General features: G+C 38.4%; 1 protein-coding gene across 1 annotated transcript in view; it reads right to left on the reverse strand.

Annotated features, from left to right (window-relative positions):
• Nucleotides 1–18,282, reverse strand: part of CFAP20DC (CFAP20 domain containing) — a gene marked incomplete at both ends in the record, with an annotated part of 331,976 nt that overhangs the window by 166,136 nt on the left and 147,558 nt on the right. Inside the window, one exon of the mRNA XM_080715044.1 lies at nucleotides 10,048–10,204. Coding sequence (XP_080571170.1) covers nucleotides 10,048–10,204 — 157 coding nt within the window. The remainder of the gene's footprint in view (nucleotides 1–10,047; nucleotides 10,205–18,282) is intronic.

Consider the following 18,282-nt stretch of genomic DNA (forward strand, 5'->3'; position numbering starts at 1 on the left):
ATAGCCAGAAACCATCAGCAGAGAAATAAAAACTGTAAATACAAGGGACAGAGAAAAAGAGGGCTGGAAGAACAACCAGGCACCAGACAAGAAACCAGCCTGCAGTGCCGCAGCTGGAGATGCTGTGCGGAGCCGCGCCAGCGCCATCTTCCCTCGCAGCACCAAGCTCCGGAGAGGAGGGGGATTTAGAACTGAGCTCAAAACTAGAGAGGAGATATGCTGGCCTCACGGCCGAGGACGCAGCAGCAGTGTACACTGCCAGCAGCAGTGGCAAGTTAACTAGACGGCTCCAGATCAGCGCACTCAACAAGCCACCAGGCTCCAGAGAGGAGGGGTGGACAGCGAGCCGAGGTGAGCAGCTGTGGAACAGCTGGGTGTAACTCAGCAGTTTTTTCAGGGCAAGGAGCATCTAAAGCTCCCAGGGGCTGGGCTCAGTACACCCTGCTGGGGCTCAGAGTGGAGCTCAAAACTAGAGAAGAAATATGCCAGTCTCACGGCCAAGGGCATGCGAGCAGCATGATATTGCCAGTAGTGGCAGCAGCGAGTTCACCACGTCCACTACAGCTCCATCAGCGAACTCAACAAATGTGAGTAAATTGCGTCCCCTAGAGGAAAAATCCCAGTACTGCACTCCCAGGGACTTGTGCAGACAGTCTCCCAGGGTCAGTGATTTTTGTAGTCCAACCCAGTGGGGGAGTGGCGGTGGCACTTTGCCGACGCTGAGTGGAAGAATGCTCCCATGGAAGAATGCCCAGCCTGGCAGCCCATGGTGTAAAGCAGCATCGATAGACTCCCTCAGACTTTGTGATACAACCCAGTAAAGGAGTAGTGGTGACTGAGATACCACAGACTCGAGATCCAGAGCACCTTAAGTGAAGTCGTAGTGACCCAGGGAAGAAACCAGAGAAGGCACAAATTTCCAAAATTATGGGAAAAAGAAATAACAATGGAGCAATGAATAGCCACCACCCCAAGCATCAGAACCTAATAACACAGAAATTCAGAGATCTCTAGAAGATCAAATGAGGTAAATAACTGTAGAAAAGAATTCAGAGAGAGTCAAAAAGAAATAAAGGATGCAATCAGTGAAGTAAAGGCCTCAATTCAAAGTATAAACAACCGATTAGACTACAAGGAGAATAGAATCTACCTCGTAGAAGATGATCACTCAAGAAATGAATGCATAGTCTCTAATTTAGAAAAAAAAATCAGCAGCAGAAATCTGACACTGAAGAAATATGGGCCCATTTTAAGAAAGCTAACCTTTGAATAATTGGTATAGAGAAGGGAAAAGAAGGTGAAAACAAAGAGATCAATAATCTCTTCAAGGAAGTAATAGCAGAAAATTTTCCAAACATAGAACAAGAGGTCGATACACAGGTCCAGGAAACTAATAGAACTCCCTTTAGACAGGATCAGAGAAGAGAATCCCCACACCACATAATTGTCAAAATGACTAATGTGGAAGCCAAGGAGAGAATATTAAAGGCAACAAAAACAAAAGGACAAGTGACATTCAGAGGCAAACCAATTAGAATCACTCCAGAATTCCCAAACCAAGAAATGAATGCCAGAAGAGGTGGAGTAACATATTCCAAACTCTGAAAGAAAACAACTTCCAGCCAAAAAATTTCCTACCCGGCAAAACTATCTATCAAATTAGATGGGGAAATAAGAAGCTTCCACGACAAACAGAAACTGAAGGAATTTATGTCTTAAAAACCAGCACTAGATTAAATACTCAAAGAGATTAACTGCAAAGAAGAAATAGGTAATACATGCCAGAACCCAAGAAACAAGATTTCCGATACAGCAGACAACTAAGTAAAGAATAATAAACAGTATCTCAAACAGAAATAAAATCTTAACATGTTAGGAATTAAAAATTATCTCTCTATAATCACACTGAATCTAAACAGCATCAACTCCCTAATATAAAGACATAAAGTGGCAAAACAGATTAAAAGCCAGAATCCATACATCTGCTGCTTAGAAGAAACACACTTTACAGGGCAATGATAGGAACAAACAAGGAATGATAGGAACAAACAAGGGTTGGAGCAAGGTCATCCATGCTAATGGAACTCGAAGACAAGCAGGAGTAGCAACTATGATATCAGACAAGTTAGACTTCAAACCCAAACTTATTAGAAGAGACATAGAAGGTAATTTTACTGGTAAAAGGAATAATCCAGCAAGAGGAAATAACAATAATCAACATCTATGCCTCAAACATAGGTGCAGCCAGTTTCATAAATCAAACTCTTTGTTACATGAAGTCACACATAAATCCCAATATAATAATACTGGGAGACTTCAACACACCTCTCACAACATTAGAACAATCTTCCAGACAAAGGGTCAGTAAAGATGCCTCAGAACTAAAGAACACCATTAACCAAATGGACCTGTGGGACACATATAGAATATTTCACCCAACTACAGCAGAGTTTACATTTTTCTCAGCTGCTCACGGAACCTTCTCCAAAATAGATCACATCCTGGGACACAAAATGAGCACTAGCAAATTCAAAAAATGTTACATACTTCCCTGTGTCAACTCAGACCATAATGGAATGAAACTAGAAATCAACTATAAGAAGACCCAAAGAAACAACATAAACATATGGAGACTGAACACCGCAGTTCTGAATGAAAAATGGGTCGTAGAAGATGTAAGAGGTGAAATCAAGAAATTTCTAGAAACAAATGAAAATAAAGATACAACATATCAAAATCTCAGGGACACGTTGAAGGCAGTATTAAGAGGAAAATTTATAGCACTGAGTACTTACATAAGAAAAAGAGAAAATCTTCAAATAAATAACCTAATGACACACCTCAAAGCCTGTGAAAAGCAGGAACAATTGAACCCCAAAGCCAGCAGAAGACGGGAAATTATAAAAATGAGAGCAGAAATTAATAAAATAGAGAATAAAAAAACAATACAGAAAATCAACAAAACCAAAAGCTGGTTTCTTGAAAAAATTAACAAGGTAGATAAACCACTAGCCAACCTAACTAAAAAAAAAGAGAATCAACCCAAATTATGAAGATAAGGGATAAAAAAGGAGACATTACTACTGACAGTGTAGAAATCCAGAGGATTATCAGAAACTACTTTGAAAAACTATACTCCAACAAAATGGAAAATATGGAGGAAATCGACAACTTCCTAGATAAATACAATCTTCCTAAACCGAGTCAAGAAGATATAGAACACTTAAACTAACCAATAACAATCAAAGAGATTGAAATAGCAATAAAGAGCTTACTATCAATGAAAAGCCCAGGACCAGATGGTTTCCCAAGTGAATTCTATAAAACCTTTATAGAAGAGCTAACCCCAATGCTCCTCAAACTATTTTGCAAAATAGAAAACACCGGGACTCTCCTAAATACATTCTATGAAGCCAACATCACACTAATACCCAAACCGAATAAAGACAGTTCAAGGAAGGAAAACTATAGGCCTATATCTCTGATGAACTTAGACGCAAAACTATTAAACAAAATACTAGCAACACACATTCAAAACCTCATCAAGAAAATCATACACCATGACCAGGTAGGGTTCATCCCAGGATACAAGGCTGGTTCAATATACAAAAATCAATCCATGTAATTCATCATATAAACAGAATCAAGGGGAAAAATCACATGGTCATTTCAATAGACGCTGAAAAAGCTTCTGATAAAATTCAACATCCATTTATGATAAAAACACTGCAGAGAATTGGAATAGAAGGAACATATCTCAACATTATTAAGGCAATCTACAATAAGCCCACTGCCAACATCATATTAAATGGGGAAAAACTTCAAGAATTCCCCCTAAAAACTGGAACGAGAAAAGGATGTCCACTATCACCACTTCTCTTCAATATAGTACTAGAGACTCTAGCCAGAGCAATAAGGCAAGAAAAGGAAATCAAAGGAGTACAAATAGGGAAAGGAGAACTTAAGCTTTCACTATTTGCAGATGACATGATACTATATTTAGAAAACCCAACAAACTCAACCAAAAGGCTTATAGAACTGATCGACAAATTCAGCAAAGTATCTGGATACAGAATCATTCTTAAAAAACCAGAAGCTTTCCTGTACATCAACCATAAATCCACTGAAAAAGAAATTTAAAAAACACTTCCCCTCAGGATCCCCCACAAGAAAATAAAATACCTAGGAATAAACTTGACCAAGGAGGTAAAAGATCTCTACAAAGAAAATTATAAAACACTGAAAAAAGAAATCAAAGAAGATCTTAGAAGATGGAAGGATCTTCCATGTTCATGGATTGGCAGAATAAATATCATTAAAATTGCCACCCTCCCAAAAGTGATCTACAGATTTAATGCAATGCCCATTAAACTACCAAGATCATTCCTCACAGACATAGAAAAATCAGTCCTTAAATATATCTGGAATAACAAAAAGCCCAGAATAGCCAAGGTAGTTCTCAGCAACAAAAACCATTCAGGAGGAATCACAATAACTGACTTTAAACTATACTACAAAGCCATTGTAATAAAAACAGCATAGTACTGGCACAAGAACAGATACATAGACCAATGGAGCAGAATAGAAGACCCAGAAACAAGTCCACACACTTTCAGCCAACTGATTTTTGACAAAGGGGCCAAAAACATATACTGGAGGAAAGATGGCCTGTTCAACAAATGGTGTTGGCAAAATTGGTTAACCATATGCAGAAAATTGGATATTAACCCCACTTTTTCACCCTGTACAAAAGTCAACTCACGATGGATGAAAGACTTGGAAATTAAACCAGAGACCTTGAAGCTCCTTGAAGAGGGCATAGGTCCAACACTGCAACATATAGGCACAGATAAACATTTCCTCAACAAGACCCCAAAGGCACATCAAATTAAAAAAAGAATCAATACATGGGATTGCATAACACTGAAGAGCTTCTGTTCAGCAAAGGAAACTATCAAGAATCTCAATCGAGAGCCAACAGAATGAGAGAAGATTTTTGCCACCTACACCACCGATAGAGGACTATTATCTAGAATATACAGAGAACTCAAGAAACTCAACACTAAGAAAACAAAGCATCCAATAACAAAATGGGAAAATGAACTAAATAGACACTTCACAAAAGAAGAAATTCAAATGGCCAATAAATGCATGAAAAAATGCTCAACATCACTGGTAATCAGAGAGATGCAAATCAAAACTACCTTGAGATTTCACCTAACTCCAAGTAGAATGGCCATCATTCAAAACACAAACAACAACAGATGCTGGCGAGGATGTGGAGAAGTGGGAACTCTAAGACATTGTTGGTGGGATTGCAAATTAGTGCAACCACTTTGGAAAATAGTATGGAGAATCCTCAGAAGAATGGGAACAAATCTACCATTTGATCCAGCAATACCACTGTTGGGTATCTACCCAAAAGAAACCAAACTACCAAACCAATGCATGTGTATCTATGTTCATTGCTGCCCAATTCACCACAGCCAAATTATGGAACCAGACAAGATGTCCATCAACAGATGAATGGATTACAAAACTGTGGGATATGTACAGAAAGGAATTTTACTCAGCCATTAAAAAAAAAAAATTCAATTACATCATTTTCAGGGAAATGGAAGGAAGTGGAGGACATTATGCTAAGTGAGATTAGTCAATCACAAACAATAAGAAATCAGATGCTTTCCCTAATATGTGAGAGTTAGGGAGAAATGGGTCATAGGAGAAACTCTTGAAAGAGGAAATTCTTTAGAGGAGCAAACAAGACAACCTAAAGGAGGAGAAATGAGGGGGGAAGAGGAAAATCTCTAAAACACACAATGTACTTAAACATATCGAAGTCAATCACTAAGCCAAGCAAGAGAGGGAGGGACGGGGAAGGAATTGGTTGGGAATTGGGTAGGGGTTAAATCAGCAATGAGTACATGTTTGTACACACAATTTTTTTTACCCCAATAAGTTGTATGAATATAATGCACCAATAAAAATAATGTTGTCTAAAAAATAAAATTAAAAAAAATATAAAATAAAATGAATCACCAAGAATGCCGTCAGAAAACTCAGTGGAAGCTGGGAGAGGGCAGAAAAAGCTGGAACCAAACTAGGACTTGGAGAGTCCCAGCCCGACTTGTAGCTTAGCCTTGAAAAAGAAAATTAGAAATGAAAAAGGAGATATCACCACAGATAGTGAAGAAATTCAAAAGATTATCAGAAACTACTTTAAAAATTTATACTCCAATAGACTTGAAAACATGGAAGAAACTGATAGATTTCTAAGCACAGTTAACCTACCTACGCTCAGCCAAGTGGATATAGCAAGCCTAAACCAACCAATAGCAACCAAAGAAATAGAAATGGCAATAAAAATTCTTCCACCAAAGAAAAGCCCAGGCCCAGATGGGTTTCCAGCTGAATTCTACAAAACCTTCAGTGAACATCTAACACCAATACTTCATAACTAGTTCTGGGAAATTGAAAGAGATAGAACTCTCCCAGATTCTTTCTATGAGGCCAGTATCACATTAATCCCCAAAACAAAGATACCTCAAGAAAGGAAAATTACAGACCAATATCCTTAATGAACATAAATGCAAAAATTCTAAACAAAATACTAGCCATACACATTCAAAACTATATCAAGAGATTAATACATCATGAATAAGTTAGTTTCATCCCAGAAAGACAAGGCTGGTTCAACATATGCAAATCAATACATGTTATTCACCACATAAATAGAACCAAGAACAAAACACACATCATCATAGCAATAGATGCTGAAAAAGCATTTGACAAAATCCAACACCCATTTATGTTAAAAACACGGCAGAAAATTGGGATAGAAGGAATGTACTTCACAATCATTAAGGTAATATACTGTAAACCCAAAGCCAACATTATATTGAATGGGGAAAAACTGCAAAAATTTCCTCTAAAATCAGGAACAAGTCAAGGATGTCCACTATCACCACTGTTTTCAATATAGTCCTTGGGCCTCTTGCTGCAGCAATAAGACAAGAGAAGGAGATCAAAGGAATTCACATAGGAAAAGAGGAATTAAAATTATCCTTATTTGCAGATGACTTGATATGGAAGACCCAAAGATCTCAACCAAAAGACTTCTGGAGCTGATTGATAAATTCAGCAAAGTTGCAGGATACAAAATCAACCTAAAGAAATCAGTGGCTTTCCTTTATGCCAACAATGAATCCACAATGAAAGAAACAAAACAATTCCATTCACTATAACCTCAAAACCAATAAAATACCTAGGAATAAACCTAACCCAAGATGTAAAAGACCTCTACAACAAAAACTATAAAACATTAAAGAAAGAAATTGAAGAACATCTTGGAAGATGGAAAGATCTCCCGTGCTCATGGATAGGCAGAATAAATATCAAAATGGCCATTCTGCCAAAACTGATCTATAGATTCGATGCAATTCCCATGAAAATACCAGCGACATTCTTCACAGACCTAGAAAAATCAACCATGAACTTTAAATGGAGAAAGAAAAGACCCAGAATAGCCAAAGCAATTCTCAGCAATAAGAAACATGCAGGAGGCATCACAATCCCAGACTTCAAATTATACTATATAGCAATAGTAGTAAAAATAGCATGGTACTGGCACAATAACAGATATACTGACCAGTGGATTAGAATAGAAGATACAGAAACAAACCCACACATCTTTAGTCAATTAATCTTTGACAAAGGGGCCAAACTCATGTGCTGGAGAAAAGACAGCCTTTTCAACAAATGGTGCTGGGAGAACTGGTTAACCATTTGTAAAAAGATGAATATAAACACCTATATCTCACCATGCACAGGAATAAACTCAAGATGCATCAAGGACTTAGAAATTAGACCTAAGACTTTGAAGTTAGTAGATGAGAGCATAGGTTCAACACTACAACATATTAGCACAGGCAGTCACTTTCTCAACAAAACCTCCAAAGCTCAGGAAATTAAAGCAAGAATTAACAAGTGGGATAGCATCAAACTAAAAAATTTCTTCTCATCAAAGGAAACTAAAGAGGAAGCCTACAGAATGGGAAAAGATCTTTACCAGCCATCACTCTGAAAATGGGCTAATATCCAGAATATACAGAGTTTAAAAGTTTCTACACTAGCAAAACAAACAACCCAATCAAGAAATGGGCAAATGAACTAAATAGACACTTCACAAAAGAAGAGATACAAAGGGCCAATAGATACATGAAAAGATGTTCTACATCACTGGCCATCAGGGAGATGCAAATCAAAACTACACTGAGATTCCATCTAACCCCATTCAGATTAGTAAGCATAAAGAAATCAAATAACAACAAATGCTCGTGGGGATGTGGGGAAAGCGGAACTCTTTTACACTCTTGGTGGGAGTGCAAACCAGTTCAGCCACTATGGAGATCTGTGTGGAGATTCCTAAGAAAGCTGGGAATAGATCCACCATATGATCCAGCTCTACCACTCCTGGGAATTTTTCCAAAAGGGTTGAATCCAGAGAACTATAGCAACATATGCATACGTATATTCATAGCAGCACAATTCGTAATAGCCAAAATATGGAACCAACCCAGGTCCCCATCAACAGATGAATGGATTGCAAAACTCTGGGAAATAAACACAGTGGAATTCTACTCAGCCATAAAGAAGAGCAAAATAATATCATTTTCAAGAAGTTGGAAAGTCCTGGAGAGCATTATGTTAAGTGAGATCAGCCAAGCACAGAAGGAGAAGGTACCTATGTTCCCTCTAATATGCCCAAACTAGGGAACGTAGAGGATACCAGTGGGACTCCAGTTAATGGAGGGGAAATATCAGCAAAGCTTGAATGGAAAGATAGAGGAGGAGGAAGGCTGAACTTGATTAATGAGGGTCTACATTCGAATATGTGTAAAATTATGAATATGGCATGGTTACCCTGGACAATCATTGGTGGGAGGGGGGAAAGGAAAACAGGGGTAGGGGGAGAGGGCACCAAGTATAGTTTAAATATATATCATTTATATTCAATAAAAATATATATAAAAAATAAAAATAAATAAGTTTTAAGATAAAAAAACAACAACATCTGAGCAGGGCAGTTTGTCACCTTATGAACTCTAGATGGCTGAATTACCAGCAGAATATATTTATTAATCAAATGATGAACAATTGATGTATGTATTTCTAGTCTCTCTGGAAATAATAGGAGGAAGATCTCAACTCTCCATTTTAATCTGATCACTAGAAAACTCATAGGATTGCTGCCAAATGATTTCATGAAATATACAGAGTAAAAAGATAGTGTGAACCATTGCAGATAACCAATATCATTTGTGCACCCTCTTTCATTTGGTGACTTTACCACATAATGAGTCCTGCTTTCCAAGTCAGGAAGCAGACATGTGCTTTACCAGACTCTCTTGCAGCATGCTCATTGAATTAGAAGCTGCATATCAGACTGTGTTTAGTAGCCAAAAACATGGAAAAGAATAAATCTACTCCTGGTGAGAGTGGTAGGCAAGTAGGTTTCCTGCTTCAGATGTGGCTGTTAGGAGAAATTTTAGAACTCAGTACTATGCAGTCTGTATAGCTGCCGTAGTTATAAGGGAAGGGTATCATTCTACAAATGGTCCTATGGTTGGGGCTGAATTTGTTCCTGGCTATATAGATTCTATGTAAGATTCTAGATATCCTTGAGGTTCTATAAATTAACTAATTTCCTTAAATAAATTCCTTTTCTGTTTCAGCCACATAAATATGATTGTTGTCTGCAACTAAGAATCCTAGATCACATGTCAAGTGTCACTGTAAATAAAAATAAACACAATCACAAAAAGAAAACAACCAATTTTTGTGACATTCAAAATCAACCAAGTTTTGTAATACTCAGCTACAGTAAAAATAAATGTTTGACCCAGAGTAAAGAAATAAACATGACTGTGAGCAAATCTACTTTGTAGATATAAAATAAAACTGCTACCGTGTACCCATACTATCCCAAAGGCATGGTTAATTTTCAAAATGCATCAGAGAATTTTAAAGTCTTAAAGCAAGACATACCATATTTATCAGCAGTGTCTTGAGGCTTTGACTTTAAGGTGAAAATCTTCCGTAGCTTACAGGTGGCAGAGACGGTAATTCCATCCAAAGACTGGAATACTGCTCCCTTGAATATTTCACTCGTGAAGGCCACTAAGTCAATGCACAAATTGCACCACTAAGAGAGATGCAAAGCAGAGTCAGTGCCTCCCATGATCATGTAAATGAATAAGCCACAATATGTAGAGAGTTGAGGCAGTTTTTTGAATCAACCAGCCCCAACCCAATTTTCCCTCATCTCTGTTTTGGCTTAAATTTTCTGAAAAATTACCTTGATTCTTCCTAAAAAATCACAATAATCTATATTATACATTGGCACTGTGACTGGAGTTCCCATCATGAGATAAGGCTTTGGAAAATAACTACATCCAAAGATACCATGCTGGTGGAAAGCTAATTGTAAGTATGTCAGGTCATCTAAATCTTGAAAAACAGGGATAAGTAGCCAATTTTTCTTGTAAAGAGAACAATTTGATCACAACTAAGTACTTATATTTGATTTTTTAAAAAGGCATGTATAAAATTAGAAGCTGGGTTTAAATGGTAGCCAGTGCTGACTACTTATAACCAATTAACCTATTATACGGAAATAGATTCTTTGAAAGAATTTGTAATTATGCCTCGTATTTGCCAGTTTTAAAATACTCTTGAAGGAATTAATTTCTCCTCATTAAAAAAATTAGATCCCTTAATACTTCATCAAATAAATTCTCTAACTGGTTTTCCTGAGTGAAAGAAAGGGAAAAATAATCATTTAGTGAGAAATTAAGACTTGTATAAGATATTTATGGCTGCAGGATAAAGGCAGAAATTGCTTTTGAAAATAAAACAAAAGTAAAATTATATGTGCTTCTATATCAGATTCTTATTTGTTTGGAAGCACATTTACAAAAAGTCCATTCTATAGTTTTTTATGTAGACTTTAATATGAAGATAATCTTGAGGTTGTTTCCATAGCAGAAAAGTAAGAGACTGCAGTAAATTATTGATTATTGATGGGGATTTTTATTATTTTTTGTAGCTGTCTCAATAAAATTATCTTCCTAGGTCATGGGGAGCAAGAAGCCTGAAACAAACAAAAGTAGGCAGAAAAACTGAGTTATAATGCAATAATCAGCAAGATGGTGAACTTGTGTGGGGGACAGCAGGAGGTCCGGTGGGATAGGCCAGGGAGGCCAGGTTCTCACCTTGTATTCCACAGAGCAAGTGTCTCTGTGATTCTTGAAGGAAGAATGTACAAAAGCAGAGTGCTGAGAAGTTGGAATATTTCCTATGGAAAGATATTCTGAAGTGGTAGGGGAGGGCTGTAGGGATTGAAGTGGGGCTGAGGCAGAAGAAAGACCATCAGGGCACACAGAGTCTAGCTCACCTGTCAGTCATCTGAGCATAAAGTAAGGAGGGCTACTATAAGGCTGACAGGAAAGTACAGTGTCAGGAGCAAGTCCAAGATAGGCTGCAGAGTGGTAAACCATGGGATGATGAAATGCAGGTTATAGGAGATGGAGGTGTTTTTTTTTTAATAATAAAAACTTAGCTAGGCATGGTGGTGCATATTTGTAATCAATCCCAGCATTTGGTGAGGCTGAGACTGGAGGATTGTGGTTCACGGACAGCCTCAGGTACTTAGTGAAGCCTTCTGCAACTTAGTGAGATCCTGTTTTAAAATAAAAATACAAAATAGGGCAGAGGGTATAGCTTGGAGGTCAAATGCCTGGGTTTTGCTCCATAAAAAAATTACTTAATGAATATAATTTCTATTTCTAAAAGACCTACAAAAATTAATGAATATAATTTTTTTCCTTGATATAATTCTATTTTTAATTGGTGCATTGTAATCATACATCACAGTGGAATACAAGACTTGAGAGGATATACAAGCACTCATCATGCAATTAGCCCTCATCCAGTCCCCATCCCATTCCCTCCCCCTCCCTCAATCCCATGCTTGTTTGGTGATTAACTTTGATACATATGTTTATGTACCTCCTGTGTTTTAAAGAGGCTCCATCCTCCCCTATTCCATACCCTCTGATTGGTCACCTGAATTGCTTCACTATAGGGCCCTTTCTATAGCTCAACCACTTCCTGTTGCCCCTTTCCTCCTCGTTATTGCTGATTAGGGGAAGCATCTGATTTTTATTTTCTGCGATAGTTCTCTGTGCATGCCGCGTTGCAAGTACCGATCCCACTCTTGATGGCCCCAGTTGTGGCCTGGCTACCCAGTGGACTGATCCAGACCTCGCTGGCTCAAGCAGCGGCCTTGCCTCATGGAAGGCCCCAATTCTGGTCTCGCTGGCCCCGACACTGGCCTAACCCCTCAGCTGGCTCCGATCCTGGCCTCAGAGGCCCCAGTACCGGCCTTCCTCACGGCAGGCTCCGATGCTAGCCGATGGCCCTGGCATCGGCCTAACCCCTCAGCAGGCTCTGATCCAGGCCTTGGAGGCCTCAGTAGCGGCCTTGCTTCACGGAAGTTTCCGATGCCAGCCCCGGCCCCGGCACTGGCCTAACTCCTCGGCAGGCTCTGATCCCGGCCTCCAAGACCCCGGCACTGGCCTTGCCTCGCAGCAGGCTCCAATGCGGGCCTCAGAGGCCTCAATAGCGGCCTTGCCTCATGGAAGGTTTCGATGCCGGCTGCTGGCCCTGGCACTGGCCTAACCCCTCAGCAGGCTCCAATCCCGGCCTCGGAGGCCCCAGCACCGGCCTTGCCTCATGGCAGGCTCCGATCCCGGCCACGCTGGCCCTGGCACCGACCTGACCCCTCGGCAGGCTCCGATCCCGGCCTCGGAGGCCCCAGCACCTGCCTAACCCCTCGGCAGGCTCTTATCCTGGCCTTGGAGGTCTCAATAGCGGCCTTGCCTCACGGAAGGCTCCGATCCCGGCCACGCTGGTCCTGGCACCGGCCTGACCCCTCGGCAGGCTCCGATCCCGGCCTTGGAGGTCCTAGCACCGGCCTAATGAATATTTCTATTCCTAAAAGATATGCCATTCAGCTGATTCATTATATCAGTCTGACCTGCCAGCATGAGCCTCCTCTGTAGTAACAGCACTGAGGGTATGCCACATGTATTCTTCTTTTCCAGTCTCAAGGACCGTCTTATTTACATCTGTATCCCTAGAGCCAAGCTGTGTGTCTAACACTGGAAAGTACTTAATAAAAATGCTTGCATGAATGAGTATATGAAGATATGCAAATTTATTCATGCAACACACATAAATTCAATGATTTTCATTCCTTATAATCATTCAACAAATAAATGTCTGGGAACTGATATCTTTATTTAATGGATCCATTTCCTGGGTAGACAGATGGGATTGTTTCCTGGAAAAGATGAGAAAAGCTTTCACAAATCCCTCTTGGCTGGAGAAAAAAAAGTTATTTTTTATTTAACAGATATTTGTAAATGTTCTAATTTTCATAAGCTTCAAAAATTACCTATTATTCATATAAATGCTGTGATATATTTTCTAAAGTTTTAGAAGACAGTATAAACATTTGCTCTATTACCAGAAGTAATTATTTAAATTATAGTTGAACTTCATATTATTTTCAATATCGTGGTGATGTCGATCATTCTCATAATCCTTTTGTTACATTTTTTCATCTCTAATCATGTTATACCTTTGTGCAGTTCTAGTTCAGCAGGGAAGAAATGACTCTAAAATGTTCTTGACTCTAAAATGTTCATAATTTGGGGTTCTTAAGAAATGTGCACCAGAAAGGGAGGAATCTGATATAGTTCTGTTTGCTTTGTTGCATTAATAGTGGCTTTATTCTCTTTATTTCCAGCAAGATATTTTGCATGAAGGACTTGATTAGCTATGGGTGACAGAGTGATTCAAAGCATGAATTTCTAATTTTTCCTGAGTGATGTTTTGGCAATTTGGTTTTATTACAATGTAGAAAGGACAATATATGCTGTGAAATCATACACACACACACACACATACACAACACACACACACACACACACACACACACACACACACACACACATTCTTGGTTGTCCCAGACTTTTTGATTCCCTATTCTTTGTCATTATTGTAAAGAAAAAAAATCAAAATAGTTGGATTTGTTTTGCCACTATATAAAGCACCTGAGTTACTAGCTATAGCCAGCAATGTCTTTCTAAAAGGAAATAAAAAAGAAACCACAATTTCTCAGCCTGGCAACCCTGAAATGTATATCTTCCCAAAAGTTTAGAATCTCATTCTGTTTTTGTACCCCCTAGAATGGTATATAAACAACAGAGCTTTAAGATTTTAATTTTTGTGCTAATGAAAAATAAATTTCATGTTAGTTTTAACTTCTCAATAGGTTATCCACTTACAAGAAATTTGTTGTAGCATTGCCAAGTATTTGGGGATTTTCCAATTATCATTTTGTTTCTGATGTCTAATTTAATTTTCTTATAGTTATAGAACACACTTTGTATGATTTTAACCTTTCAAAATTTTTGAGATTGACTGTTCAATATGCACTTGAAAATAGCCCATATTTTCTGTTCTACATAGTTCAAGTTAATTTGTGGTATTTTTTAAAGTTTATATCCTTAGTGATTTCTCTCTCTCTCTCTCTCTCTCTCTCTCTCTCTCTCTCTCTCTCTCTCTTTGGTGGTACTAGGGTTCTTTGAAGACCTTCTGCTTCCGGGCTATACCCCCAGACCTATTTTATAATTTTTTTAAACTTGGAAACAGGGTCTCTTAGGCCAGCATGGCTGGCTTTGAAATGGTGCAATCCTCCTATCTCTGCCTCCCAAGCACGGGGATTACAAGCGTGCGCCACCACACCCGGCTAGTAATTTTCTATTAATATCTGAGGGAGGAGTCTTTACATATCCAGTTACTCTGTGTATTTACCTTTCTCCCTTTATTTTCTTTAATTTTTGCTTTATGCATGTTACAACTATGTTATTAGGAGTGTATACATTTAGGGTTGACAGATCTTTACATGATATCCCTTTTTCCTAAAGTCTATTTTGTCTGCTATTAATATAGAAACTCTAGTTTTTACGATTAGTTTTACAATTAGTTTTACGAAAGTATGGCATCTTTTTCCACTTTTCAATTTGTAACTTAGTTTTATATTTTTAGATTTCATAACCACTGCTTATAAACAGCATACAAATGTATCTTGCTTTTTATTCAATCTATTCTGTTTTGTTTTTTTTTTTTTACTGGAGAGTTTAATCCATTCCATTTAATATAATTATTTTGAGATGTTTAAGGCTGCCATGTTGCTCTTTGTTTTCAATTTGTCCCATTTGTTCTTTGTTCAGTTCTCAATTCCTACAATCATGAATTTAAAATATTTTTAGGAACTTGCGGGAAGATGGTGCCCAAAATACGCAGTGCTTATGAGTCCTGCTGACACTCCGATTCCATTGCCTTAAGAACAGCACTCTACAGAGCCAGAAAATACTATCATTAGAGGAATAAAAACGATGATTACAAGGGAAGAGAAAAAGAGGACTAGAAGACCAATTTGACAGCAAGAGTTAAATATTAAAGAAATATGGGCCCATCTTAAAGAGCCAACCTAAGAATAATTGTCATAGAAAAGGAAAGTGAAACCAAAGGGATTAACAATCTTTTCAAAGAATAGCAGAAAATTTCCAAACATAGAGTAAGAGGTCGATACACAGGTACAGGAAATGTATAGAACCCCCTTTAGACAAGATCAGAGAAAAGGTTCCCCATGCCACATAAGAGGCAAAATGACCAATGTAGAAGTCAAGGAGAGAATCTTAAAAGCAACAAAAGAAAAGGCCAAGTGAAATTCAGAGGTAAACCAATTACAATCACTCCAGACTTCCCAATTCAAGTCATGAAAGCCAGAAGGGCCTAGAGTAACATATTCCAAACTCTGAAAGAAAACAACTTGCAGCCAAACATTTCCTACCCTGCAAAATTATCTCCAAAATTAGATGGGGAAAGAAAAATATTCCACGACAAACTGATAAAGAAATTTATATCTTCAAAACTAGCACTATTGAAAATGCTCAGATAGATTAACTACACAGAATAAATAATACATGCCAGGATCAGAGAAACAAGAATTTACATCCAGCAGACAACTAAGCAAAGAAGAACAAACAATATTTCAAACAGAAGTAAAATCTCAACATGTCAGATATTCAAAATCATCTCTCAATAATTGCACTGAATGTAAATGGTTTTAACTCCCCAATAAAATGACATAAAGTGGAAAAATGGATTAAAAAACAGAACCCACCTATTGGCTGCTTGCAAGAAACACACCTTATAAGTAAAGATAGTAACAAACAAGGTAAAAGGCTGGATAAAGGTAATCCATGCCAATGGAACTCAAAGACAAGCAGGAGTAGACTTCAAGCCCAAGCTTATTAGAAGAGACAAAGAAGGTCATTTTTTTTTAAACTGGTAAAAGGAACAATCCAGCAAAAGGAAATAACATTAATCAACATTTATTCCCCAAACTTAGGGGCAGCTTCTTTCATAAAACAAACTCTTTGTGACATTAAACCACATATAAATATCAATACAATAATACTGGGAGACTTCAACACCCCTCTTACCTAATTGATCGAATGATCAATCTTCCAGACAAAAGATGCCTCAGACCTAAAGAACACAATTAATCAAATGGACCTGTAGACACATATAGAATATTTCATCCAACTAGAGCAGAGTTCACATTTTTCTCAGCTGCTCATAGAACCTTCTCCAAAACAGATCACATCCTGGGACACAAAGTGAGCACTAGAAAATTAAAAAAAAATGTGACATACTTTCCTGTGTCTTTTCAGACCATATGGAATTAAATTAGAAATCAACTAAGAAGAGCTAGAGAAACCACATAAACATGTGGAGACTGAACACCACACTTCTGAATGAAGAATGGGTCATAGAAGAAGTAAGGGGTTCATTTGGTCTATATTTTTTCATATTTCAAAAGGTTCAACTATTAGTTCTATAAATTGTCTGCTCCTAATCTCTCTCCATTTGCCTTCTGTTACTACAGTCACACACGAATTAGACTGCCTGATACTATTTTATAGCTCACTAGATGCAGCTCATTAGTTTTTATACATTCTCCTAGCCAAACTTGATATGAAAAGTTTCTGTGTTCCTGGTATGGATTTATTGATATTGCCACTGTTTAACCTGATATTAAACCTCTAGTAAATTTTTCATTGTATATATTACAGATTTTTTTCAGTTCTACAATAGTACTTTTTTCTCAACAGATTTTCTATTTCTCTTTTGAAGCTACCCACTGATTCTCTAGTTATGCTATTTTTTATTTACATCTTTGAATATATTTAGAATAGATTTTAAAACCCTCACCTCACTTCTGGAAAGATGGCCAGTGAGAAAAGCAGCGTTTACGAGTCCTGTAGCACTCAATCTCTATTGCCACAAAATCAGCACTTTTCATAGCCAGAAAACACCTCCAGCAGAGAAATAAAAAATGTAAACACAAGGGACAGAGGAAAATAAGACTAGAAGAACAACTGGAGACTAGAAAAGAAACCAGCCCGCACTGCGGCGGGGGAGCCCTGCCAGTGCCATCTTGCCTAACAGCATGAGGCTCCAGAGAGGAAAGGTAAACAAGGAACTTAAGTGAGCAGCTGCAGATCATTTGGGTGTAATTCAGCAGTTCTTTCAGTGCAAAGAATGTCTAAAACTCCCAGTGGCCAAGCTCATCACGACTTGCAAGGACTCAGAATGGAGCTCAAAACCAGAAAAGAAATATGCCAGCCTCACGGTCGAGGGAATGGCAGTGGCGCCATATTGCCAGTAGTGGCAGTGAGTTCACCACACCTGCGACAGCTCCAGATCAGCACGCACAATAACCGTAAGTGAAATTGCAGCCCCTAAAGAAGAAATCTCAGCACTGCACACCCAGGGACTTGTGCAGCTTTGATAATCTCCCTGGGTCTGAGATTTTGCAGTCCAAACCAGTAAAGGAGTAGTGGTGGCAAAGATACCACAACCTAGTCGCAGCTCCCCATGGGAAAACACCCAGCTTGGCACTCCCATGGTTTCGCACAGCCTCAATGAACTCCCTGGGTCTGAGACTTTCGATACAACCCAGTAAAGGAGTAGTGGTGGCCGAGATTACCACAAACTCAAGATCCAAAGCACCCTAAGTGAAGTTGTGGTGACCGGGGGAAAACCCCAGAGAAGGAACAAACTTCTGAAATCATGGGAAAG

Source organism: Muscardinus avellanarius (assembly GCF_963383645.1).
Source record: "Muscardinus avellanarius genome assembly, chromosome: 18".
Classification (NCBI taxonomy): domain Eukaryota; kingdom Metazoa; phylum Chordata; class Mammalia; order Rodentia; family Gliridae; genus Muscardinus; species Muscardinus avellanarius.